Raw genomic sequence first — 24,285 nt, forward strand, 5'->3', positions numbered from 1 at the left:
GTTAAACTTAGACTCAAAGTCAAACTGCTTGCTCAGCCAGCAACACTGCACACTGTGCACCGCCGGTTGGTCTTCCTTCTTTTTCTTCCCTTTCCTTTGCTTGCTTAGTTTTATTTGGTCACCTTTCTTCCTATTCCCACATGCCCCTCTGGGGGTACGCAAGGCAAAGAGTGACACCAAAGGGATGAGTATGCCAACTGTGAATGGCCTGGTGGCTGCTGGTTGGTATATGTCCCCAGAAGACTTTATGGTTGGAGCTCAGTGGTTAAGAGTACTGGCTGTTCTCCCTGAGGATCTGGGCTCGATTCCCAGCACCCAGGTATTGGCTCATAACTGTAACTCCAGTCCTGGAGGATCTGATACTCTCTTCTGGCCTGCCTGGGTATCACCCATGCACTCTGGGCAAAATACCTGTCTTTAAAACAAAATAAAAAAAAAAAAAAAAGAGGAAGCTCAGCCAGAGCGACCCCAGCTTTACTTACCATAGCAAAGAGGTTGTCATAGCCTTTGACCTTGGTAGGCACCTTGGAAAACTTCTGATCAAAAGCATCTGAGATATTGTGGGCTGGGTCTGTGGAAATGATGAGGACACTCTCACGTCCTTTAGACAGTTGGACCGCCAGGCTGCAACTGCGCGAAAGAAAGGTGGGAAGACAGGAGTGAGGAGCCAGCTTTTGGTAGTGGGGTATTGCAGGAGATGCGAGGTCGGGCCACAGAGCCCTGGATCAGCGGGACCTTAAGAGCAAGGATGGGTCCCAATGGGATCATGCCTTAATACTTGCAGTGATCACCACCTGACCTTTCTATTTGGATCGGACTGGTGTGCAATGTTCAGTTTACTGGTTCGGCCTGTTCAAGCACCTGCAGTGGCACAGTCCAGATGTCCATTGAGCACAGACTGCTTTTCCTCCCTCACTCCGTTTGTTCAGGGACAAGTACTTCACCTCTCAATGGACTGAGGCACTGTAATCATGTGCTTTTTCACACCCTTCTACTCCTTCCCGCGCTGGGCATCAAATGGAAGGTTCGTCAACTATAACAGCTTGCATTAGTGTCCCTCCCTCTACTCTGAACTTCCTGGGGGGTACTGTCCAGCCGACTGCGGTATTTAAATGCTCCTCTGCACACACCACGCGCTAATTCACAAGACCCAAGGAGGGATAATTCAACTAGGACACCAGACTTGCATTCAGGAGGTATCTTCAGCAGGCTGCAGTAACTTCCGCTGAGTACATCCCCGGAGGGCCCCGCTGAGCTCGCTCTGCCCCGCTCGGGATGAAAAAGCCGGTCCCCGTTCTCCCCTTCGTCCGGTGGTACATCCCACCCGTCTTCTTGGCCCCACTAGAGCCTCCTTACCTGCAGGTGGTCTTACCCACGCCACCCTTGCCCCCGACGAAGATCCACTTAAGGCTGCGCTGCTCGATGATATTGCTAAGCGTGGGCTCCAGCGGCTCCACATCAGGAGCATCCTCGAACTCCTCTGCCTCAACCCCCCACCCGGCCACCCCCGCCGCCATCTTGGAGCCGGCTCACGTGATCAAGCGGGACGCGCCACGTCCCAAACACCTACAGGGGAAATAAGTCTGCAACATCCCTGTGGAGCTGGAAGTCTGACTTGTTTTCCTCCTGCATTGACATTTACAATGACAACAGACGCTATGTTTTCACCGTTTTATGCCTCGAGGGCTCACCTTGGTGAACTTTTGTCTGTAGTTTTCTAAGAATTCCCCTGTCTTGTGAACATATTGGTATGACCCACAGCATTGCTCTTCACTGATTGGATCTTAAGTCTTGCGGCACTCTTTTTATTGGCTGTATCTTGTCTTACTTCCACTAGTCACGCCCAAGTCCCTATAGGCGTCAACCCCCCCCCTCCTTAGCAACCAGCCAAACATCCTGTCTATGCTCTTTAAATGAAGTTAGAGCAAGGGTGTCTCTTGGCTCGATTCTACAGGCTCAGTTTCCTGATGATCATTTCCCCATTACTTTCTATTTAGGACCTTAGCATCTCTTGTCCGCCAGTTACTCAGTTGGTTGTGAGCCACCTAGCTCCTGTCGCAACCAATCACGAACGGACTGGTTAGTTGACTGAGGGTCGATAAAAGGCAAAAAGACTGCATTTGTGGCAGGGCATGCAGACTTCTGTCCTATCTGCCCGGAATACCCAAGCTGGGTAGGAATGATATCTGTAACAGTCGTCCTTGTAAAGAGAACTTTAATTTTCTGAAACTCTTGTTGCCCTTGGCGCTCTACTTCCCCGACCCCCTCCGTGTACACGTGTGTGCGTGCTTCAAGTTCAACAAATGCTGTTTGAATTCAATCCCTGTTTTCGGGAAGGAATACTAGGGTTGTTAATCCCTTAGTGCAGAACCCAGCTCAGACTAGAAATATCTTGGGCTTCATTTGAGACAGGGCGTCTAGCTGCACGCAGCCAGCAGTATGCTTATTTAAAGGTACGAGATTAAATTCCGAGACAGATGCCCAACCTGGAGAAGCTTTCACTTCTAATAGGAGGTGCCAAGTTAGATAGATAAGCTTTGTAGACCTAGTTAGGGGCCGCCCAAGTTCCCACGAGTCAAGAGAGCACACAGTGCCCAGACAAGATTCTTTCAGCTAGAGTTCTGGCGGCCGACTGGGATTGTGCGTTCAGCCTTTAGAGGGGACCCGGGTCCCAGATGATGGTTCGATTCTAGGGGAGCTTTTGTCTGCTTAACGGATTCGTGTCTGGCATGATTAAGGAAATCCGTGGAACAGAAGGAAAGTAGCCCGACTTGTGAACCCGGCTTCTGGGTCGCCAGGTCAGAGCACCGTGGCTCCACCCAAGCCCCGCCCACTTGCGTTGATCTCTGGGAATCCGTCCTCTCTTCCCAGCATGCAGTGCTCCAGACGAAGCCAGTCCCGCGCCAAGCGCGCGATCTGAGAGCCTTTCCCGACGTTCCTTTCGCGGCACCTGGCGACAAAATGGCTGCCCGAGGGAGACGGGCGGAGCCTCCGGGTCGGGAGGCGCCCGGCCCGGCGGGCGGCGGCAGGAGTCGATGGGCTGAATCGGGGCCAGGAACGTCACCCGAGAGCGGGGACGACGAGGTGTCTGGCTCAAGTCCGGTGTCCAGCGGTGTGAACTTGTTCGCCAACGACGGCAGCTTCCTGGAGCTGTTCAAGCGGAAGATGGAGGAGGAGCAGCGGCAGCGGCAGGAGGAGCCACCCCCGGGCCCGCAGCGACCCGACCCATCGGCCTCCGCCGCGGCGGGCCCAGGGAATCCGAAGAGGAAGGGCGGCCCAGGCCCCACGCTCAGCTTCGTAAGGAGCCGCGGGGGTGGGGGCGGGCGCCGGGGCCCGTGTTGGCAGGGGGAGTCGGGCCCGGGAAGGGGCGTCATGGTCCAAAGCAGCCCTCCGTCGGGACGCCCGGACGGTCCCGATCGCTTGCTGAAAATGTTGAACCTGGATTCCGGACGAGAGGTGTTTCTGGGCGTTAGTGGGAACACCCAGATCTTACTCGCTGGACCTGGGAACCGGGAAATTGTATTGGAAGCAGCACTCTGGGGATAGGGGACCTTAGACGCTAGGATTCCTGTTTGTTTTGGACCCAGACTTTGAATAATGGGGACCCAAACACACAATTTGTGGGAAAAGGAGGGTACAAATTCAAATTCCGAGTCTGCTGTATTCGTTAAACTCAGACCACGGACCGTAGCCGGGCGTGGTGGCACACGCCTTGCAATACCAGCACTCCGGATTCAAGAAGACCGAGGATTCGAAAGTGAGATCCTACCCTAATTAAACAAAACCAACCAACCAACCACCAACAACAAAATGCAAAGCACTGACTTTGTGGCCTTAGGAAGATCAGTCGATTCCTTTCTATATCTTTTAACTACTGTTGGTTTATTGAGCATCTTACTTTGTGCTGGGTATTCAGTGTTGAATTTGACAGAAAACGTTGTTTGTTTAGAGCCTGGGTTGCCTACCCTGTTTTTCTGTAGTTCTAAATTATTGAAATTTCACCTTTGGATGTGAGAATATTCCTTACAAAATTCAGACTCTTACAGAAAGAACGAGACCAGTGGTTCTCTATTGGGGACAACTCTCTTTACCCTCATTGGTAAAGTCTGTAGACATTTTGGCTGTTAAAACTCATAAGAGGAGATGCTAGTGACATCTATGGGTGGGCACAGGGATGCTGTTCAGTATCCTACAGTACATGGAATAACAAAGAATGATCTAGCTGAAAACGTCATGAGTACCAGGTTGAGGAGTTCTAGGTTAAATAAATTGGATATATAATTTTTGTTAGTTTTGAGCTTGCTTTGTCTCAGGTGTTGAGTTAGAGGCCCTGTAGTGGGGAGGAAGAAAAGTTGGTTTGAAAATAACAGATCGTGGGTCAAATCCTGAACTCAACTGTGTGGTTTGGGGCAAAACTTAAGTTTCTTTAGCTCTTAAAAGGGTATGTGAGATAAGGTGGCCCATACATGTAATCCTAGCACTGTGTAGGTTGAGACAGGAGGATTGAAGAGTTTGAAATCAGCCAAAGTTACATAGCAATAACCTGTTTCTAGAAACAACACGGAAAAGTTGTGTTTGTGTGACTGGGTCCAGTACTGTGTTCCTGTAACCTCAACTATTCAGGAGCTGAGACTGAGGGTCTAAAGTACAGAATGAATTCAGAGCCAACCTGAGCAACTTAGTGAGCCCCATCTCAAAAATAAAAATGAGATCTGGAGATGTAGCTCAGTCGTAGATTACTGCGAATGCTTGAGAGCCTAGATTACATCTAGAACTACACGAGAACAGGTGATGGGGGATAGTCACAGCAGTAGCTGATGCCTCAGTTGAAGGGTGAGTACAGGATGATGGCTTGGACATCCTCCCCCCCCCCCCCCCCGCAGTTAAAGGGAGAAGATGGGATACCAGGGTTGAAATCCAGAGTAAAACTGTTCTTAGAGGGAGTAGGAAGGATCTGGGTTGATGTGACAGTCAAAAATAGAGGCTGAAATCTTCTCCAGGAATGGGAGCAGCAGTAGTGGTACTATTAATCCATATGCTCATGACTAGCCATATAGTTATACCTCTAAAAAAAGCCAGGCCAGATCAGGGCAGGAGAATTAGGGATGTGTTGTGGTTCAGGGTACTCCCACTGACTTTGCATCATCTTACCCTGAGCATTGCTCTCTTGTTTTGCAGTGTGTTCTGTCCCTCCCAGAGACTTTTCTTTAATCTCTAAAATGGGGTAGTTATTACCTTTCCAATAGCATAACCAAATGTGAGAGCAGATAACATGGCCACAGCACTCTTTGTGTTGTGTATAAGGCTTGGTATATAGTAGTACTCAATAAAGGTATTGCTACCTGTGTGGTCCCTGCCAGGACAGGGGGAGGCCTGGGCAGAAAGAGTGAGGACAGTGCCACTCTCCAGCAAGGTGAGCACTCCTCTGCCCCCTGGGAGGGTAGTCTGGGGCCCAGGACTGCCTGGGAATGGCAGCCCAGGGCAGGTGCTGAGTCGAGTGTGCTCCTCTCTGATTGCTGCGCAGGTCGGCCGGCTGGAGGAGCTGGGCGAGGCGTCGCTAGGAAGGTGTAGTGGGCCTCAGCACCGCCAAGGGCGGGCCCGGCTCCTGTAACCCTTGCAGTCTTCTGTCCCTTCACCCAGGTGGGCAAGCGCAGAGGCGGAAACAAACTAGCCCTCAAGACGGGAATAGTAGCCAAGAAGCAGAAGACGGAGGATGAGGTGAGTGGGCTGGCTAGGGGTGCCACCCCAACTGTCTTGTCTTTCCAGATTCAGGCTTTGGATGGGTGGGTCTGGTAGGGTGGGAGGTCCCCCAGATAACCTGCTTCTGTTTATTTTCACCTCAAACCCAGGGCATTTAGGGGGACATTAGGGATGGGTTAGCTGTCTCATTGTGTTCCTGACTCTTGTCCCAGCTGCTTCATCATCTGTCTTCCAACTGGTCCTCCCCTCTTCGACCCCACAGGTATTAACAAGTAAAGGTGACGCATGGGCCAAGTACATGGCAGAAGTGAAAAAGTACAAAGCCCACCAGTGCGGTGATGATGATAAAACTCGGCCCCTGGTGAAATGACCCCTTCCTGGGTGCTCACTGCCTGGGACTCTCTGCGATGTACATAACTATTTAATGCGGTAATGGCAGCGGCCTTCCTGGAGGACTGATACACAGAAGGAAACCAAGGCGCTTCTCGTGGCCGCAGACCATTCTCCAGGACTCTTTTTTTACCTTGAGCACTTGCCTCCTGAGACTTACTAGACCAGTGGTTTACTGTCCCCTTTCTTCCCACCACCTCGCTTTCTCTGGCTCTGTCTGTCTTCCTGAGACTTACTAGACCAGTGGTTTACTGTCCCCTTTCTTCCCACCACCTCGCTTTCTCTGGCTCTGTCTGTCTCTTCTCGCTGTCTCTCCTTTTAGCAGTCACTTCTGAGAAGTAAAGAACCTGATTTAGTGCTGGAGTTGTGTGCTCGGTTTGTCATCTTTGCGATTTCCAAGCTAAGACTTTGCCCACTAGTGGCTACCATGTCTACCAGTGCTGGGATGGAACCTTTGTGAAGGGTAGAGGGGAAGGTTCTGTAGGGCAGGGGCACATGCTGCCCGTCTTATACTCAGGACATCTTTCTTCCTTTTTTAGTAACTGTGACACTTAAAGGCCTGTCTTGTTTTTGTTTTGAGACAGGGTCTTAAGTATACAGGGTTTGCCTCCTGCCTTGGCAGCATGGTATGGACTTGTACTACCTTCCAAGTCTCCTCCAGTCTCAGTTTAGCTGTGACTTGGGGTGTACTTAAGTGTGAGTGTGCTTGCCCAGTGCACGTAAGGTGTGTTCGGTCTCCAGCACTCCACATTTGTGCAGTGCACTAATCTTATGTTTTGGTTAATACAGAGCTGCTATTTTATTTATTCCCCAGGTACTGACTAAGCATATATGCCAACGCTGTTCTGGATTCTAGGGACCACAGCTTTAAACAGCCTACATTTTTCTCTGTTGTTACAGGAGACAGATGGGAAGAAAAGGCATGGCTTTTTGGGTGGTGACTACTAACAAGGATAGAACAGAGGCTTGTTGCAGGAGGGGATGGATGTCTGTTTTAGACCACTTTATATTTTTGGTTGTGAGCAGAGCCTTTCTTTAATGGCTTATATATCTCTCCAGCCCACATGTCACTTTTTTTGGTTGCTGTTGTTTTTTGTTTTTCGAGACAGGGTTTCTCTGTGTACCTCTGGCTGTCCTGGAACTCATGCTGTAGACCAGGCTGACCTTGAACTCACAGAGATCTGCCTGTCCTTTCGCGAGTGCTGGGAGTAGAGGAGTGTACCACCACTGCCTGGCCATATGTTCCTTTATTTTTACGTGTTCAGTTTTTGCTTGCATGTATGTCAGTGTACCACATGCATACCTGGTACCTGTGGAGGCCAGAAAAGAGCAGCCGATTGCCTGGAATCAGAGTTACAGCTGGTTAGTTACGAGCTGCCATATAGTTGCTAAGAACTCAACCTGGGTTCTATAGGGGAGCAGCAATGCTTTTTAACAGATAAGCCATCTTTCCTGCCTTTTTAGGTGACATCTGATCAAAGTCTGGAGGGGGAAGGAGGTGAGAAGAGGAAGTGACTTAGTAGAGATCTCAAGACACTATATAAGGATAAGTTTTACAGTAGCAAGCTCTGATGGTTACTGAGGACAGATAGCTGTGATCCAGGAATGTTGAGGGGTGCCCCAGCCTTTCGTTAAAGCAATCTGAAGGCACTGTGTTCATTCACTCAGTTAACAAATATGATGTAGGAACTGGGCATGGTGACTCATACCTTTGATCTCAGTGCTTGGGAGGTGGAGGCAGTGGATTGGGAATTTAGGGTATCCCTTGTCTCATGTAGAATCTCCCCAAAACCACATATAAAATGTAAAGTTGGTCAGGATTGACAGATTGGTAAGATAACATTTGCTCTAGATTTCAAAGATGGCAGGACAGTCTGTGGAAGGTCCTCCAAGGCAGAGGTAACAGCAGGTATAAAGACCTAGGGGGTCATAGGTCTTCAAAAGAGGGGTTGGGTGGGTTAATGATAGGGGAGCAAACACAAGTTAATGGGGTCAGCTGTGGCTGTCTCTGGAAGCCAGCAGCAGTGGATCTTAAACACACACAGGCACAAGTAGGTCACCGCTACAGCAGCTTGGCCTCTATTCTGGAGTGTGTCAATAAGCAGGGCGAGTTGAAATCCAGGCCCTTCTCATCGCAGTCTAGCCAGATGTGCAACCTAGGAAAAGCAAAAGGAAATTCAGGTACAAGTTTGGGTGAGTCACAGCCCTCTTCTGCTGCTTTTTGTGCCTGTTAGCTGTTTCTATAGATCACTTATCCTTTTTAAAATTGATTTTTTTGTGTTAAATCCCCGGGAGGTGGAGTTAGAGCCAGTTGTCAACCACCTGTCAAGGGTGCTAGGAACTGAACTCTGGTCTTATGGAAGAACATTTAGTGCCCTTAACCCCTGGGCCATTTCACTACTACATCACTCAACTTTTCCATGGCTTAGGTCTTCTGTTGATTTATTTTTGGTCATTTGAGACAGGTTTTCTTTTTGTAACCCTGACTGTCCTGGAACTCACTATGTAAACCAGAAAGGCCTTCAATACAGAGATCCACCAGACTATGCCTCCCGTGAGCTGAGATTAAAGGTGTGTACAAACACATGGCTTTATGGGAGGAGGGAGGGTTTCTGTGTGTGGTCTTGTGATGTCTGGAGCTTACTCTAGACCAGGCTGGCCTTGAGCTCACAAAGATCCCCTGCCTCTTCCTCCTGAGTGATGGGATCAAAGTGTGTGCCATTGCAACCCTGCCCCACACCTGACTTTCTTTTGTCTTATTTTTAAAGATAGGGAAGCATTTTTAAATTCAAGTTGTAAAGAGCCAGAACTGGGGTGTATCTTAGTGATGCCAGGCATTTGCCTGGCATTTGAGATCCTCATCACTACAAAAAGCAAACTGTGTGTGTGTGTGTGTGTGTGTGTGTGTGTGTGTGTGTGTGTGTGTGTGTGCACACACATACACGTGTATATATATATGTGTGTGTGTGTGTGTGTGTGTGTGTGTGTGTGTGTATAGTTTATTATTAAACTGCCTTCATTGGTTCTCTGAGAGAAGTTAGCTTATGTTGTTTACAGGCTGTATTCTACAGTTCTGGATGGAAACTATTTTTTTGGTGCATGCTGGCAGGGACACTAACATTGACCTACATCTTGGAGGCCTTGTTTAAAAATTAGACTGAAGCTGGAGAGATGGCATACTGGTTGTGAGTATTTGCTGCTCTTGTAGAGGGGTTTAGTTCCTCTGGAGATGTTGTTGCAGGTGCTTCCTTGTTGCCAAATTGTAAGTCCTGGGGACTGAACTTGAGTCTCTGCAAGAGCAGTGCATGAGGCTTCTTTCCAGCCCTTGTTACATTTGTTGTTTTTAAACTATACGTGTGTGTGTGTGTGTGTGTGTGTGTGTGCGCGCGTGTGTGCGCGCGTGTGCATATTTCTACTATGGCACATATTTGGAAGTCAGTGGACTTCCTTTAGTCAGTTTTCTCTACCATGTGGGATGGAACTCTGGTGTGGTGGCAAGTACCTTAATCTGTTGAGCCATCTTTCTTTCCAACCTCTCCTAGAACACAGTTTTTGAACTACTGCTATGGAACCAAAGGCCTCATCTATGTTAGGAGACCACTCCAGAGACCATGAGTAACTACACATTCTAAACACCAAAGTGTTTATGTTCTCCCTTCAGATTCAAAGTTGAACGCAAGTTGAATGCTTTTAGTTGAACTCAAGTAAATATTGGGTGCCTTAGGCCACTCTGAGAATTGCATAGGAAAATACTGTTTGGAAACCTCATGACAGGGAATAAATGATAAAGATGGGAGAACCCAGTATAGTGGTGTTCAACTGTAGTTATCCAAGAGGCTGATGTGGATGGTTTTAAGACCAGCCTGGGCAATAAAAAGTACACCGTATCAAAACAGCAAAAAACAGGCCAGGCCAGGAAACTTGTTCTGATCCAAAATCTCTTGTAGAAAAAGGAAGAGACTGCTTCTAAGCTAGTGTAGTGGTCACTCAGGAGGCTAAGGCCAGAAGACTGCAAGTTGGAGGCCAGCGTGGGCAACACAGACCCTGCCTTAGGAAAAGAGATTTTAATGAAGGGCCAGTGAGATGGCATGGTGGATCAAGGAGCATCCTGAAGATCTGAGTTCTTAGGACTCACGTAGTGAAAACCAGCTGTGCAAGTTGTCAAAGAAGCCATTTAGACACAAACATATTTAAAATGTACTAGTCTCCATTCCATACTCGCTCCACATGGCCTCTACCTGGAGTCAATGCCCATGTTTGATCAAACATTTCACACACCCCCCACTCCGAAAAAAAAAATGATGAAAAAAACTCCCAAAAGTTAACCTTTCCTGGGTGGGGCCTTCCAACTCAGAACTGTGAGGGTGCAGCCCAGCACCGCGAATAAACCTTGTGTGGCGTCCTGAACGCAAGGCACCTTGGGACTTGTAGTTTCAAGGGTCACGGATGTGTATTGAGTAGTGGCTGGACAAGAGGAAGCTCTGCGCATGTGTATGCGGCTTGCTGCACGTGTCTTTTAAGGAGGGTTTCTGTTTATAGTGAGTTTTCAGTTAATCTATTCGGGAGCTTTCCATTGATTCTCTCACACGAGCCTAGTAAAAGAGGCTCCAATTCTTGCTTTTCATTAGTGAACGCTGTCGGGACTGATTGTGCTAATGAAGTGTTCTAAGTTGTTTCTCTTTTCCAGTAGAGGCTTACCTCCCTGTTCCTCATCTGAAGGTCAATGAAATAGGACAAAACTCTGTTGTCCTTTGGGATTAGAGTTCTGGTTGGTTTAGTAAATATTGGTTTAGGCATTGTGCGAAGACTACGAAGGGCAGTTTCGAGCTGTGCTAAAAGCCAAAATTTCAAAGACTAATTTACGACCTGTCAGTTAAATTTATCGTGGATTATCTCTAATGTAACAAAGTATACACTATTCCCTGAAATGGAGGAGGCTAGTCGCAGGAGAGCGAGCGCTTTAGTCGGCGACAGGGCTAGGAGGGGAAGTAGAGGAACCACCAGGGTCTCCAATTCTAGAGTACTATGTTCTGCTGTTGAAAAGGAAAAACTACTCTATTGGATTCTGTTGGCAGAAGCACTCATGATCCTGCCCTTGCCTAAATTCTCTGGGCAAGGGCTCTCATCTCACTCTTATCTTCAGGTAGGGAAGGGATTAGGTCTTCTGTTCGAATTTACTAGATCATTTTATTTAAAAAGTTATAGCCAGGGGCTGAAGAGTTGGCCCAGCGGTTAAGAGAATTTGTTTACTCTTCTATAGGACCATGGTTCAAGTGCTATCGTTGCTCACAACTAAGTATCTGGTAGCTCTAGTTCCAGGAGATTCAACTCTTTTTGACTTTTACTGCCACCAGACACACATGCAGGCAAAACCTCCACATACATAAAATTCAAAAAGTTAAAAATAGCCTGTAGTATTTTCAGTTCCATGTAAAAGTGTTACAGTATTGAACAATAACAAAGATCAGGGAGTTGCTTGTGTCTCAGGGATAAAATCCACCCCAAACTGCGTGTCCTGCTCTTTATTCACATGTGGGTCAGGTGTTGTTTAAGGGAGAAAGAGAAACAGCCATTTCAGTTTTTATTTATTTTTTTCAAGACCGTTTGTTTTTTGATGAAAGGGTTTCATGATGTAGCCCAGGCTTTCCTGGTACCAGTGGGTATATTGTTGCCTTACTTCCTATTTCCGCCCCCCTCCTCCCCCAAATCCTGAGGTTAGAGTTTTATGGGTCGCCACACCGGGCTGAGAACAGTTTAATTCTTAAGGTGTGTAGTAAGAGCGAAATTAGTTGTGGCTGAGGGATTCCTAGGCCAATTACATACCCGGAGCTCCCATGCACTTGCAAATTTCTAGCTCCAGCAATAAGATGCACAGGAGGGCTGGAGGGAAAATCCAATGGGTACGGGTACTGGCTACTCTTGCAGAGGACCCAGGTTTGATTTCTACATCCATATAGCGGCTCACAAACATCTGTAACTCCCTTTCCAGGGAGGAGCCCAATGCCTTTTTCTGGTCCCCACGGTACTGAACGCACATGGTTCAGGTAAAACACCAATATACACATTTAAAAAGAAAGGAAGAAGAAAGCTGCAGTGAGAAAAAGGAGACGAGATGCTGGGAGGACCGAGCGGCTAGAGAGGCTGGGGGCGCGGTCCTTATTCAGTCACGTGACTGAACATGGCTGTGCTCGCTCTTCCAGATCACGTGTGGGTGCTGCGCCTTCCGATTGGCTTGGCCAGGCCAGTTTGAACGGCCTACGGAAGCCGAAGCTATTCATTTCGGCCGCGTTTATTTTATTTTATTTTTTTTTAATTCCCAGCCTTTGGCTCCCTCCTTCCGCGCGAGCCTCTGGAGAAGCTGCAGCACTTAGGCGCCGCCGCTGCCTCCCAGGGCCTGGTAGGTGGGCCTGTCTCGGCCGGGGCCCCTTGGCTTCAGCTCTACTCGAACCTCTGTGGGTTCTGGGCCTGCGCCGCGCGCCGCCCAGGCGTCGGGGTCGCGCCCGGCTGAGAGGCGGGGAACCGGGTTGGGCCAGCTCGCGAGGCCGGCAGAACGGGCCGGGCGGGGGAGGGGGAGCTGAGCCGATCTCAGGGGGTGGGGCCTCGGCGCCCGGGCAGGTTTGGGTGCCACGAGATGCGGGCCAGTGGGGCGGCTGGGGTCGGGTTGGAGGGGCCCTGATTGGGGGAAATCGTCGGGGGACGTCTCGAGGATCGGGTGTGTGTGGGGATCTGTTTCGGCGGGGTTTGGTTGGGTCTGATTGGGAGAGACCGCCTTGAAAGTTGGGGGGTGGGGGGGACTTGTTAGGTCCTAATAGGGAGGGACGTCAGACTTAAACCCAGAGGGCTTTGCTGGGTCTGACTGTGAAGCGGTGGTGGGGATCCGTTGAGAGTAGCGCTCCGGGCGAGTGTTTGTGCGGGACTCTTTAGGGGAAGCTTTAGGGATTGGACAGATGGGGTCTCCGACACGAAGTGGTTGGGGGGCTTAAGGGAACTTGACTGGGGGAGTTGCCAGAGATCCGTCAGCAGGAATTACTGCTGACTGGGGCTGAGGGTGAGAGCGAGAGAGGCTTGGCCAAACCTGATTGGGGCAGGCAGCGGGCACAGGTTCTGGGGGCTTGGGACGGGTTGCGTGGTTTTGACTAGCTTCTCGTTCAGAGACCTGTCGGTCATTGCTGGTATTCTGGTTAAGGGGAGTCACTGGGTCGCGTCTAGACAAAAAAAGGGGGGGGCATGTACGTTTGCGGAGCTTGTAGGGCCGGTTTAGGGGAGGTAGCAGGAATAAGAAGGATCTAGGCGCTTAGGGACTTAGAGGAGCTCTGGAACCTAGGAGGTGGCTGGGATCTAGCGGAGCTTGAAGGCTGGATTTTGAGGGAAGGAATCCTCGTAGACTGAGCCTTCACCTGGAAGACCGCTGGGGCAGGGCCCTCGCTCTCGAGTGAGGCGGAAGCCATAGGGCCCATAACCGGGGGCGGCGGCGGTGGCGGCGCCGCCATGGGAAGAGGGTTCCACGTTAGGCTCGCTGCGGATCCGACGCGCCCCCGCCACCGGCCCTGATGGCCCTCTTTTATATTCCTCCCACTCGCACTCTCGAGCCCGCGAGTGCGTGGCCGAGGATGGCTTAGCTGGCGGGGACCCCGCACTTGGATAGGCGCGGATCCGAGGCCTCTGCTTCTCCGCGGAGAGCGCTTGGGTCTGCATGCAGCCGCCTCTGCCTTGGGGGTTCAAGTTGGGTCTCACACAGAACCCCAGCGACCCAGCGCTGACCCAGGCCCCTACCCCTGCAGTTCGCCTTGCGCCATGGACTGGCAGCCAGACGAGCAGGGCCTGCAGCAGGTCTTGCAGCTTCTCAAAGACTCGCAGTCGCCCAACACAGCTACTCAGCGCATTGTGCAGGATGTATCCTTCTTTCCTTCCGGGGCTGATGGAACAGGGCTGGTGTCTGCACCTCGTGAAAGCTAGAGAGGGAGGGACCACTTCTTGATCCCCAGACTCGGCTGCAAGAAAGAACATGACATGAAAATGAGAATTAAAGGCTTAGATCCCTGGGTTCCATTTCCAGAGGTGCATAGAATGATGGGAATGCCTGGTCAGTTCACTGAGCACTTAATCCTGTTAAAAATGATGCTGTTAATTTTCGTTTTATAGATGGGGACCTGGAGGCTTAGAAAAGAGAGATGCCTGGCTAAGCTTCAGCTAGGAACCAGGGTGAGAAGCCCAGCCATCTCAGATTTAGTCCAATTTGCCTCGTCACAATGAGGCTAGATGGGGAGGAACGCTGGAGTTGCAACAAGAGTGTGGTTGAAAACTTTTTTTCTTTTTTTTTTTTTTTTTGCTGCTTGTTTAACAATATAAGTATCTTGGTTAGTTTTGTTGTCAATTTGATACATCTATGAAGAGGGATCTTCGATTGAAGAATTAACTCTATCAGAATGGCCATGTGGGAATGGATGTAGGGCATTTTCTTGATTGGTCTAGCCCAGCCCGTTGTGGACCTGGGCTGTATAAGAAAGGATTGTGAGTCTGGGAAGGAGCCAATAAGCAACTTTGCACAATGGTTTCTGCTTTGGGACTTCTCTCTCCATGATGAACTAAAACAAACCCTTTACTCCCTGCCTTGGCTCTTGGTCAGTGTTTTATCGCAGCAGCAGAGAAGCAGATTAGAATAATGAGTTCAGAGTTAAATGAAATGGTCGTGGTGGCATTAATCACAGTATTCAGGAGGCAAAGGCAAGCGAATCTCGGAGTTTGAGGGCAGCCTGGTCTTATGTAGACCTGTGAACAGTATCAAGTTTCACTTGAAAATGGGACAAGTCCCCCACCTTTTTCTGCAGTGTGGAGGCTGGAACATACGGGCCTGGGGCATGCTGGCCACTCATTGTCTTCCGGTTGCATCCCTGAGTCCTGCTCCCTGGGTTCCCGGTCCTTCTCTGTCCCAAGGCGGAGACTGAATGGCCTCCCGTGTGCAAGGTGTGTGCTTTGCTGTTGAGCTGTGTCCCTGGACTGCTATTTTGAGTCAGTGTCTCTCTGTATAACAGAATAAGAACTGAATGTGTAGCTCAGGTTAGCCTTCAACTTAGGGTGATCTTTCTGTCTCAGCCCTAGTGCTAGGATTATAGGCATGCCCCACACCCAAGTAGCCTTCCGTTCTGATTGAGAAAAACAGGTCAGTGGAGTGCCGAAGTCAGAAGTGAGTAGCAGTCTCAGTTTAAGAGGAGTAGTCTTTTCGAACGCACTCCTGCTCTGGCAAGGACATGAGGTGGTCAGGAAGCTCAGACGTGCATCCTAGTCCATGTGTGACTTGGTCTCCTGAAAAGGCCCTTTGGTGCTGTAGTGGTGGTGATTGGTCAGTGTCATCCCAGGAGCTGCTGGCTGCCTAATTGCATTGGTCACTCACTTTCTGAGCTATATATCACTGAAGGAATATTGCCAAGGAAAGGTTCCTGTCTCTCAAGTTCTTTGTTTGTTAGGTTTTTTTTTTTTTTTTTTTTGAGCCAAGATCTTGGGATATGGTCCAGGCTGGCCTGGAATTCAAGACCTTGCCTCAGCTTCCCTAGTGTGGGATCACAGGGGTGCCCTGATACAAGTGACTTTCCAAGTCCCTTAACAGCTTGGCAGAAACTTAAACAACTCAACCAGTTTCCCGACTTCAACAACTATCTGATCTTCGTTCTGACCAGACTCAAATCAGAAGGTATGTTCTCTGTCCCTCCATGCCATGCGTGTCTTGCTTCTACTCACTGCCACAGCCTCTGACCTTAGCACTTTCCCACAGACGAGCCAACCCGCTCTCTCAGTGGCCTCATCCTCAAGAATAATGTGAAGGCCCATTACCAGAGCTTCCCGCCTCCTGTGGCTGACTTCATCAAACAAGAGTGTCTCAACAACATTGGCGATGCCTCCTCTCTCATCCGAGCCACCATTGGTGAGGGGGCTGTGGGGGTCGTCACCAAGGACACACTAAGGGCTTTCTCTGGGACAAGAAGCTATTCAACGTGTTCAGGGTGTTGCTTACTGAATACTCCAGCACCCTCTGTGATGATAGCACTGTTACTACTGCCATCTGACTGGAGAGGAAACTGAGGCACAGAGATGCTAAAGGGACTTGCCTGGCAAGTAACAGCTTGGGAACAAGCCAGGGAGTGCAGGTCAGTCTCCCCCCCCTCCTTTTTTTTTTTTACTTTTTGAGACAAGGTGGTCCCAGCTGGCCTCAGTCTCCAGTCTTCTTCATTCTCCTGTGTCCACGGTTTGTGACTGAGTCTCACACTGTGCCTAAGGCGCAGCAGTTGCAGTACTTGCTTCCTCTGTGCACACAGTCGGTGGTAGTACCCTCAAATGACTCGTGCACTGTGGGAATTAGTTAATGGAGCACCTTGTTGAATCCAGGAAGAAGAGATACCCGAGGACATTAGATAGAGCAGGAGGGCTAAGATTGACTTAGGCTGTTTTCTTTTCCCTTAGGTGCTTTCTTAGGAGTGTTTCAAAGTTTCTAGTTAAATTTTGTGTGAGTGAGGACACACATAAGCCATTCTTGAATCTGGAGGTCAGAGAAGAACACTTTCACCTTCCACCTTATTGAGACGGTCTCTTGTTTTTGCTGCACAGTGTGTTCGAGGCTGTATTGGCACAGTAGCTTCCTGTCGTTTCTTCCATCTCCTCCCGTCTCAGAGTAGAAATGATGGGATTACAGGTGCACACCACTGCATCCAGGTCATGTGGGTCTGGGTCATCAGGCTTGGATAGTGGGCGTTTTTACCTGCCGAGTCGTTTTCCTGGCTTCCAATTTTTTCTTTTTCTTTTTTGATTTTTTTCAAGACACGGTTTCTCCATAGCTTTTTGGTTCCTGTCCTGGAACTAGCTCTTGTAGACCAGGCTGGCCTCGAACTCACAGAGATCCGCCTGCCTCTGCCTCCCGAGTGCTGGGATTAAAGGCGTGCGCCACCACCGCCTGGCCCAATTTTTTCTTTTCTTTCTTTTCTCTCTTTCTTTCTTTCTTTTTGTCTTTCTTTCTTTCTTTCTGTCTGTCTGTCTGTCTGTCTGTCTGTCTGTCTTTCTGTCTTTCTGTCTTTCTGTCTTCTTTCTTATTTGTTGTGTGATATGCCTGGCGATTAGGGGACAACTTTGGAGGATGCTTCTCTGTTATGTGGACTTATGCCGTCAGCATGTGCTTGTCTCTACTAAGTCAGCTTGTTGACCTTCTAGAGACTGTTTTAAGGAAAAGACAGCTATTTATTTATATCTCAGGTAAGGAAGCCTTTAAAAATAAAGGCTGGGCATGGTAGTACACGCCTGCAATTTCAGCACTTACTGGGAGTCTGAGGCCAGCTGGATTTAAATAGTTCTAGGCCAGCCTTAGGTGAGATCCTGTCTCAAAAAAAGGAAACAAAGAACCCCCACCTCCATCCAGGTCTAGTAAGTTGAGCATCCAAACTGCCTAGGCTCCTACAAAGCCAGTACGTGCAGTAGGATCAGAAACCCATTGCCATTGTTCTTGAGTTCTCAGTAGTCCTCACTGTCCGCTATGTTCAGACAAACCTGAGTGCTCTTCGGGCTGAGGAGGGAGGGGGACTTGATTGGGGGAGGGGGAGGGAAATGGGAGGCGGTGGCGGGGAAAAGACGGAAATCTTTAATAAATAAATAAATTAAGAAAAAGGAAACAAATAAATAAAATGGCTAGGTATGGTGGCCCATGCTTTTAATTTCAGCACTTGGGAGGTAGTAGCAGATGGGTCTCTTGAGTTTGCGGCAAGCCTGATCTGCATAGAGATTTCCAGACCTGCAAAATCTATACTTGTCAAGATTTTGTTTCTTGTTATTTTTCCTTTAGCAATATAGTGCTCCCTCCCTCCCTTCTTTTTTACTTTGTGTGGAGGTTGGAGTGGGGTATGTAGTACACTGCCACTATTCATGTGTGAAGGTCTGAGGACAATTTGGAGAGCTGCTTTCTCTTACCATGTGGGGCCAGGGATCTCCAAGTCAGGTTGTCAGGCTTGGTGGCAAGCACCTTTATGTGCTCCGCTCTCTCTCTGGCCCTACAGATTACTTATATAACTAGGTATTATTGACATTGTTACAGGAATTTAAGTCATGTAGAGGTGATCTAAAGTCAATGAGAGGTTGGGACTTAGCTCAGTTGATGGAGTGTGCCTGTTATCTATAGGAGGTGTGCATAGTTCTGTTAGTACTGTGCCAGTTCCTGTAATGCACTAGATTTTGGCATCTCTGATGACCTGGAACTGATCCCCCGTGGAATAGCTGTACTTGGAAGAGCTTTAGGGTTCTGGTGCTTTTTTTGAAACAGGGTTTTGTTACTCAGCTTGGGGTTTTAAACTTGGCATCTCCTTGCCTCAGCCTCCCAGGAGCTAGCATTACAGTTTTCCACTGTAGCGCCTGACCAACGCTGGTACTCTTACTATTTCCATTGAAGGCTGAGATTCATGTGGAACAAGAGAGGCTTTGGGGTGTGGCCAACAGTGGATGGGGCCGTTCTATCATGGGGTAGCATCCTCATAGTCTATCCAGTTACTTCAGAGAGATTTTTCAATTTTAGAGGTTGGCATCACTTGAGAGTTGGCAGTGGCTGTTTCTGCCCTTGTGAAACACTGCCATCTTGTGTTGATGAGTGGTTTGTGCGTTGGCTACCGTATTCACTGGCGACTCCATTGCCCTAAGACCTTAGAAGAGCCTTGCTTAGTACCTGTGAATTTCATTATTCTAAATCAGTTTATTGTAATGTGAGTATTAATCCAGCATCAGTATATTTGTTTATTTAAACAAGCATTCTCTTGGTCTGTGTGTGTGCGTACATGCTTACAAGTACGTGGACAGGAGGGGCCAGAGGAGAACATCAGATACTTGTTTTTTTCACTCTGGAATCTGGAGCTAGGCTGGTAGCCAGCAAGCCCCAGAGACCCTCTGTCTCCACTGATTACTGCATTTGGGATTACAGGTGTGTGTCAGCACTCCTGGCTTTTTACCTGGCTGTTGGGAACTGAACTCAGGTCCTTTATACTTACCCGGCAAGCACTTTCACCCACTAAGCCATCTCCACAGTCCCCATGCCTGGATTTCTACTAGTCAGTAGAGCCCTTTCTTCAGATAAAAGAGCTTTCATGACTTGGCTGTTTGGTTCCACCATCTTCCTGCCCACAGCCTCTCTCTCTTCACCTTTGTTTCTTCTGTTACTATACCAGGCCTGCCATACTCTAGCCGAGACACCTTTGCCTCAGGTGACTGGAGGCTGCCTCCTGTCATCTGTTTTAACTTCCTTCAGGTCTTTGCTTACATGTCAAGACCACTATTTTACAGTTGCTCCTCTCTAGCCTCACCTGTTGACACAGGCCTGTAACCAGCCGCTCCAGTGGAGGCAAGGGGGTTTGCAATTTCAGGTCTTGTCTTGGCAACTGGTAACCTTAACTCAAAAAGTTAAAATAAAAAATTTTAAAAGTAGGGTTGGGTATTTAACTCAACAACAAAATGCTTGCCCAATGTGCACAGGGCCCTGCGTTCAGTCCTCAGAACTATGAAATAAAAATAATTGAAAAACAGTTTGCTCTCTTCTCAGCCCTTGGCTTGTGTCCACCCAGATCTTTGGCTTATGTATCTTCACCCCACATGTTCCCTCCATTTCTGAGAGTGGTAGTTTTGGGCAGATCCTACAACCTAGAACAGGGCTAGCTCAGAGGATGTGTGCTGAATAATCAAGCACTGCCTGAAGGGCTGCTACTCTGCAGTAGAGTGCTTACTTGGCGTTCGTGAGGTACCCTAAATCAGGCTGCCATGCAGGACTTGCATGGGAAAGAAGGGAGCTAGTGAGCCTGTTCCTTGGTGGGGAAGTTGGTGGGACCGCTAGACCCTTGCCCAGCCTGAGCAGCCTCCTTTCCCTGGCTGCCCCAGGCATTCTCATCACCACCATCGCTTCCAAGGGTGAGCTGCAGATGTGGCCCGAGCTGCTGCCCCAGCTGTGTAACCTGCTCAACTCAGAGGATTATAATACCTGTGAGGTAGGCTACAAGCAGGCCATGGCCTGGCCCAAGCAGGGGCTGGAGCTTGGAGTAGGACCCCTGCCATCTCTGCCTCTCTGCCTAGGGGGCCTTTGGAGCCCTGCAGAAGATCTGTGAAGACTCCTCTGAGCTTCTGGATAGTGATGCTCTCAACAGGCCCCTGAACATCATGATCCCTAAGTTCCTGCAGTTTTTCAAGCATTGCAGCCCCAAGATCCGGTAAGTGAAGTTCCCCAGGGAAGAGGGGTCTTAGAGTTGGCAGGCAGGTGCAGTTCAGAAGTGATCTGTGCCTTTACTTACTACCAGGTCCCATGCCATTGCCTGTGTGAACCAGTTCATCATGGATCGGGCCCAGGCATTAATGGACAACATCGACACCTTTATCGAGGTGGGTCACTAGACTCGGGTGGATAGGGAGAGGCTGAGGGCCCTCGGGCAGCTGACCTTGTTCTTTCTCACAGCACCTGTTTGCCTTGGCTGTGGATGACGACCCTGAGGTGAGGAAGAACGTGTGCCGCGCCCTAGTGATGCTTCTGGAAGTGCGGATCGACAGGCTCATCCCTCACATGCACAGCATCATTCAGGTACACATGGCCACCGCCGGGCTGGTGGGTGGCTGGAGGGGTTGGGGATGCCCCCGCAGTCGGACTGGGTCTCAGCCTCTCCCTATTGCCCCAGTACATGCTGCAGAGGACCCAAGACCATGATGAGAACGTGGCCCTGGAGGCCTGTGAGTTCTGGCTGACGCTGGCCGAGCAGCCCATCTGCAAGGAAGTCCTGGCCTCCCATCTGGTCCAGTGAGTGCGCTAGCCCCATGCTAGCACCTGCAGCCCTCCCTGCACCTGTACTCCCCTAAATGCTTCTGCTTACCACAGCTCACACAGTCCGTGTCAGTTTACTTTGTTTGTTTTTGATTTTTGATTTTTCGAGACAGGGTTTCTCTGTAGCTTTGGAGCCTGTCCCAGAACTAGCTCTTGTAGACCAGGCTGGCCTCAAACTCACCGAGATCCGCCTGCCTCTGCCTCCTGAGTGCTGGGATTAAAGGCTTGCGCCATTACTGCCTGACTTGTCAGTTTACTTTGAATCTTGTGCATATTGATTTTTTTTTTTTTTGAGACTGTAACTTAAATGGCTTAAAAAATTAAGTAACAGAAACCAAATAGGGTGGCTCATACCCATCACTTGGGAGGCTAAGGTAGGATATTAGCACAAACTTTTGAGGCTGGATTAGGGCTACATAATAAATTTTAGGCCAGTTCTGGGTTATGTAATGAGACCTTCCCTCAAACAAAACAAAACAAAACAAAAAAAACCAAAAGGTAGTAGGCAAAAAGATGAGAAAACAATTCTCCAGCAAATCAAGGCCTCAGCCTGGCCAGACCCAGGTGCTCAGGACGAGAAAGCCGTCCACTTCTGCTGTCCTTGCTTCCCTTTCTGGCATGACCTTCCTGCATAGGTAATGCTGTGGTGCTGGCGTTACTTTTGTGTGTTGTTGTTTTTGGAGACAGAGTTCTCCGTGTATGGTTGTCCTGGAACTCGCTCTGTAGACCAGGTTGTCCTCAAACTTAGAGATCTGCCTGCCGCTCTCTGTGCTGGGATTAAAGGTGTGTGCCACTCCGCTTGACAAGCTCTGGCGTTCTTCAGTTTAGGAGTTCAGAGACTTGAGTGATATTTAAGTAACAGGAGCTTAATCACCTTTTTGGGGTTTTGAGACAAGTCAGATGGGACTTGACTCTAACTCCCTCAGACTCTGAAGTCCTAGTGGTAGAGCCATGTGAACCATGGCTGTTTGGAGCCCCTTCCTTTGCTTTGGTCAGTCTGGATCACTTGCCTTTGAAATTATTGATAACAAGTAGGTGTTGTGGCTGGAGGGACAAGAGGACTTTCAGCAGAGAGGGGCAGGACAGCTGAGTCTGTTTTTATGCCTAAGGTTATTGTGCTCCAGAGTGTGTAACTATTTTCCTTGCTTGCTCCTGCCATGGGCCCAGCAGCTTCGTCTCTTCAGTGCCCAGATACTGGGTCAGATGTTTGTGCTTTGTGTATTGCTGGGGTACAGCATTTTCAAGATTTTCAGGATTCTGGCATTCATTGTGTTTGGGTCAAGGGCTGTTTGGTGGTATTTGCCACTAAGATGGAGCAGCTGCTTGTGGTAGTAAACACTTGTAATCTCAGTGTTTGGAGGTTGAGGTAAAGAGTTCATGATGTCCTTTTCTTAAAAATGCGTATTGGTGTTTTGCCCGCATGTTCGTTTGTGCATCTGTGTGTGTGGTGCTCACAGAGGCCAGAATGTTTGATTCCCTGGGGCTAGAGTTAGAACAGCTGATGGTCTTAGCGACTGAGCTCTCTCTAGTCCCAGTGGCTACTTAGATCCTGTTTCAAAAGAGAGGGGGAAATTATGTCTCTTCATGATGGTGACTGAAAATGTTATTAGTTCCCTGAAGGAGAGTGGACAGACAGGACACAGGGACATGGGAGTGCTGAACAGTCTGTCCCTCGCTCAGCTCTCCACCATTCCTGCTTCCTCTGCAGGATGGCAATTCAGCCAGAGTCCCTGCATTCTTTTTTTTTTTTTTAATAATTTATTTAACTTTATCTTATGTTCAATGTTATGATTTTGGTCCCTGGTCCCTTTAAGAAACAAGCCACGCCCACCCCCTCCCCCATCCGCTGAGCAGGCTGATCTTCAGCTTCCGGCCTGAGCTCGCTCTCTTTTCCATCTTCCTCTCGGAGAGGCAGCTTCGCTTCTGCCTCTCTCCCCCACTTCTCCGTCCCTTTCTCTTCTTCTCTCTCTCTGCCCCCCCTTCCCGCTTCCCCCTCTATAACCCCCTAAAAAAATATTCAGCCTCACTCTGCATGTCCTGTCTATCCATGTCTCTGTCTCCTGCCCGCCTGCCATGTGTCTCCCTGCCTGGGACCAGCCATTGCTCAGGGACCAGCAGCCGTCTCTGCCTGGGACTGGCTGCTCCCAGGGCCCGCTGCCTGCCGCCACATGGCCCGCTACCACCATTTGGAACCTACAGCATTTCTGCTGCCTTCTGCCGCCGGGGATCTTGCAGCATTTTTAAGAAAATTATAAAATTCATTGGTGTGAAGGTATCAGATCACCTGGAACTAGAGTTACAGACAGTTTTGAGCTGCCATGTGGTTGCTGGGAATTGAACCCAGGTCTTCTGGAAGAGCAGCCAATGCTCTTAACCACTGAGCCATCTCTCCAGCCCCCTGCATTCTTTTTATTTAGTTTTCCAAGACAGGGTTTTGCTGTAGCTTTGGAGCCTGTCCTGGAACTAACTCTTGTAGACCAGGCTGGCCTCGAACTCACAGAGATCCGCCTGCCTCTGCCTCCCGAGTGCTAGAATTAAAGGCATGCGCTACCACTGCCTGGCCCTCGGCATTCTTACCAACAGTCTCTCTCCCTGCAGGTTGATTCCTATCCTCGTGAATGGGATGAAGTACTCTGAAATTGACATCATCTTACTTAAGGTCAGCTGGGAGTGGCCACAGTTGGCTGTGGGTGGCCAAGAGCATGGGTGTTGGGTTGGAGTCTCCAGCCAGTGCTGAGAAATCTTCCTGGGCTGGTCCCTAGGGGGACGTGGAGGAGGACGAGGCAGTACCTGACAGCGAGCAGGATATCAAGCCCCGTTTCCACAAGTCACGCACAGTGACACTGCCCCACGAGGCTGAGCGGCCTGATGGCTCTGAGGATGCGGAGGATGATGATGATGACGATGCTTTGTCGGACTGGAATCTGAGTAGGTAGTAGGCCAGCTCTGCAGGGAGAGGGTGAGACGCTGGTGCAGAGCAGTTTGTGAAGAACTGGTGGTGACACTTGGTCCCAGGGCTGAGATAAAAGGACTGAATACCACTCCACAGGCCTCTCACCCTGAGTCCCATTGTCCCCTTCAGGGAAATGCTCCGCAGCTGCGCTGGACGTCCTTGCTAATGTCTTCCGGGAGGAACTGCTGCCCCACCTACTTCCCCTGCTCAAGGGCCTCCTGTTCCACCCTGAGTGGGTGGTCAAGGAGTCAGGGATCCTGGTGCTGGGTGCCATTGCTGAGGGTGAGTCCCCAACACGTGATCGGCATCTACCTGGGCTGACCTGATGAATGCAACTCCACAACACAGGCTGGGCCTCTTCATCCTTCCATTTATTTATTTATTTTTTATTTATTTATTTTTTATTTATTTATTTGAGATTTCT

General features: G+C 49.4%; 3 protein-coding genes across 11 annotated transcripts in view; 2 read left to right on the forward strand and 1 right to left on the reverse strand.

Moving 5' to 3' along the window:
• Positions 1 to 1,527, reverse strand: part of Asna1 (arsA arsenite transporter, ATP-binding, homolog 1 (bacterial)) — a 9,764-nt gene extending 8,237 nt beyond the window's left edge. The window contains exons 1-2 of the mRNA XM_005366990.2: positions 1,357 to 1,527; positions 483 to 630 (exon numbers count right to left, since the gene is read on the reverse strand). Coding sequence (XP_005367047.1) covers positions 483 to 630; positions 1,357 to 1,517 — 309 coding nt within the window. The 5' untranslated portion in view covers positions 1,518 to 1,527. The remainder of the gene's footprint in view (positions 1 to 482; positions 631 to 1,356) is intronic.
• Positions 1,528 to 2,891: 1,364 nt separating this feature from the next.
• On the forward strand, positions 2,892 to 6,453 carry Trir (telomerase RNA component interacting RNase). 4 transcript variants are annotated; one of them, XR_258825.2, is made up of 4 exons: positions 2,901 to 3,297; positions 5,641 to 5,718; positions 5,963 to 6,260; positions 6,337 to 6,453. XR_258825.2 is itself a non-coding variant. In XM_005366991.2 (3 exons), exons 1-3 carry the CDS (start codon positions 2,962 to 2,964, stop codon positions 6,068 to 6,070), a joined length of 522 nt encoding a protein of 173 aa, XP_005367048.1. In that variant the 5' UTR covers positions 2,901 to 2,961; the 3' UTR covers positions 6,071 to 6,307. The 4 variants fall into 4 exon arrangements, 3 of the variants coding, with proteins under 3 accessions (XP_026645013.1, XP_013209148.1, XP_005367048.1); XM_005366991.2 differs by lacking the exon at positions 6,337 to 6,453 and having other exon boundaries at positions 5,963 to 6,307; XM_026789212.1 differs by lacking the exons at positions 5,963 to 6,260; positions 6,337 to 6,453 and having other exon boundaries at positions 2,892 to 3,274; positions 5,641 to 5,717.
• A 5,931-nt stretch (positions 6,454 to 12,384) lies between these two features.
• Tnpo2 (transportin 2) overlaps positions 12,385 to 24,285 on the forward strand; it is a 22,851-nt gene continuing 10,950 nt past the window's right edge. The window contains exons 1-12 of one of the 6 annotated variants that reach the window (XM_005366993.3): positions 12,385 to 12,487; positions 13,872 to 13,983; positions 15,703 to 15,778; positions 15,860 to 16,009; positions 19,981 to 20,087; positions 20,173 to 20,306; positions 20,394 to 20,475; positions 20,549 to 20,671; positions 20,766 to 20,884; positions 23,507 to 23,567; positions 23,671 to 23,836; positions 23,991 to 24,143. In XM_005366993.3, coding sequence (XP_005367050.1) covers positions 13,885 to 13,983; positions 15,703 to 15,778; positions 15,860 to 16,009; positions 19,981 to 20,087; positions 20,173 to 20,306; positions 20,394 to 20,475; positions 20,549 to 20,671; positions 20,766 to 20,884; positions 23,507 to 23,567; positions 23,671 to 23,836; positions 23,991 to 24,143 — 1,270 coding nt within the window. In that variant the 5' untranslated portion in view covers positions 12,385 to 12,487; positions 13,872 to 13,884. Of the gene's footprint in view, positions 12,488 to 12,668; positions 12,803 to 13,645; positions 13,984 to 15,702; positions 15,779 to 15,859; positions 16,010 to 19,980; positions 20,088 to 20,172; positions 20,307 to 20,393; positions 20,476 to 20,548; positions 20,672 to 20,765; positions 20,885 to 23,506; positions 23,568 to 23,670; positions 23,837 to 23,990; positions 24,144 to 24,285 lie in introns of those variants that run through there. The other 5 variants (XM_026789181.1, XM_005366994.3, XM_005366995.3 and 2 more) reach the window with 5 other exon arrangements.

Source organism: Microtus ochrogaster, unplaced genomic scaffold (genome assembly GCF_000317375.1).
Source record: "Microtus ochrogaster isolate Prairie Vole_2 unplaced genomic scaffold, MicOch1.0 UNK15, whole genome shotgun sequence".
NCBI lineage: Eukaryota > Metazoa > Chordata > Mammalia > Rodentia > Cricetidae > Microtus > Microtus ochrogaster.

What these genes read in the sequence shown, in the direction of transcription:
- Trir (XM_005366991.2), top strand. Translation starts at nt 2,962, where the DNA reads ATGGCTGCCCGAGGGAGACGGGCGGAGCCTCCGGGTCGGGAGGCGCCC. An exon ending in CAGGCCCCACGCTCAGCTTC is followed by an intron (nt 3,298 to 5,640) that starts GTAAGGAGCCGC and finishes CCCTTCACCCAG; the next exon opens with GTGGGCAAGCGCAGAGGCGG. An exon ending in AGCAGAAGACGGAGGATGAG is followed by an intron (nt 5,719 to 5,962) that starts GTGAGTGGGCTG and finishes TCGACCCCACAG; the next exon opens with GTATTAACAAGTAAAGGTGA.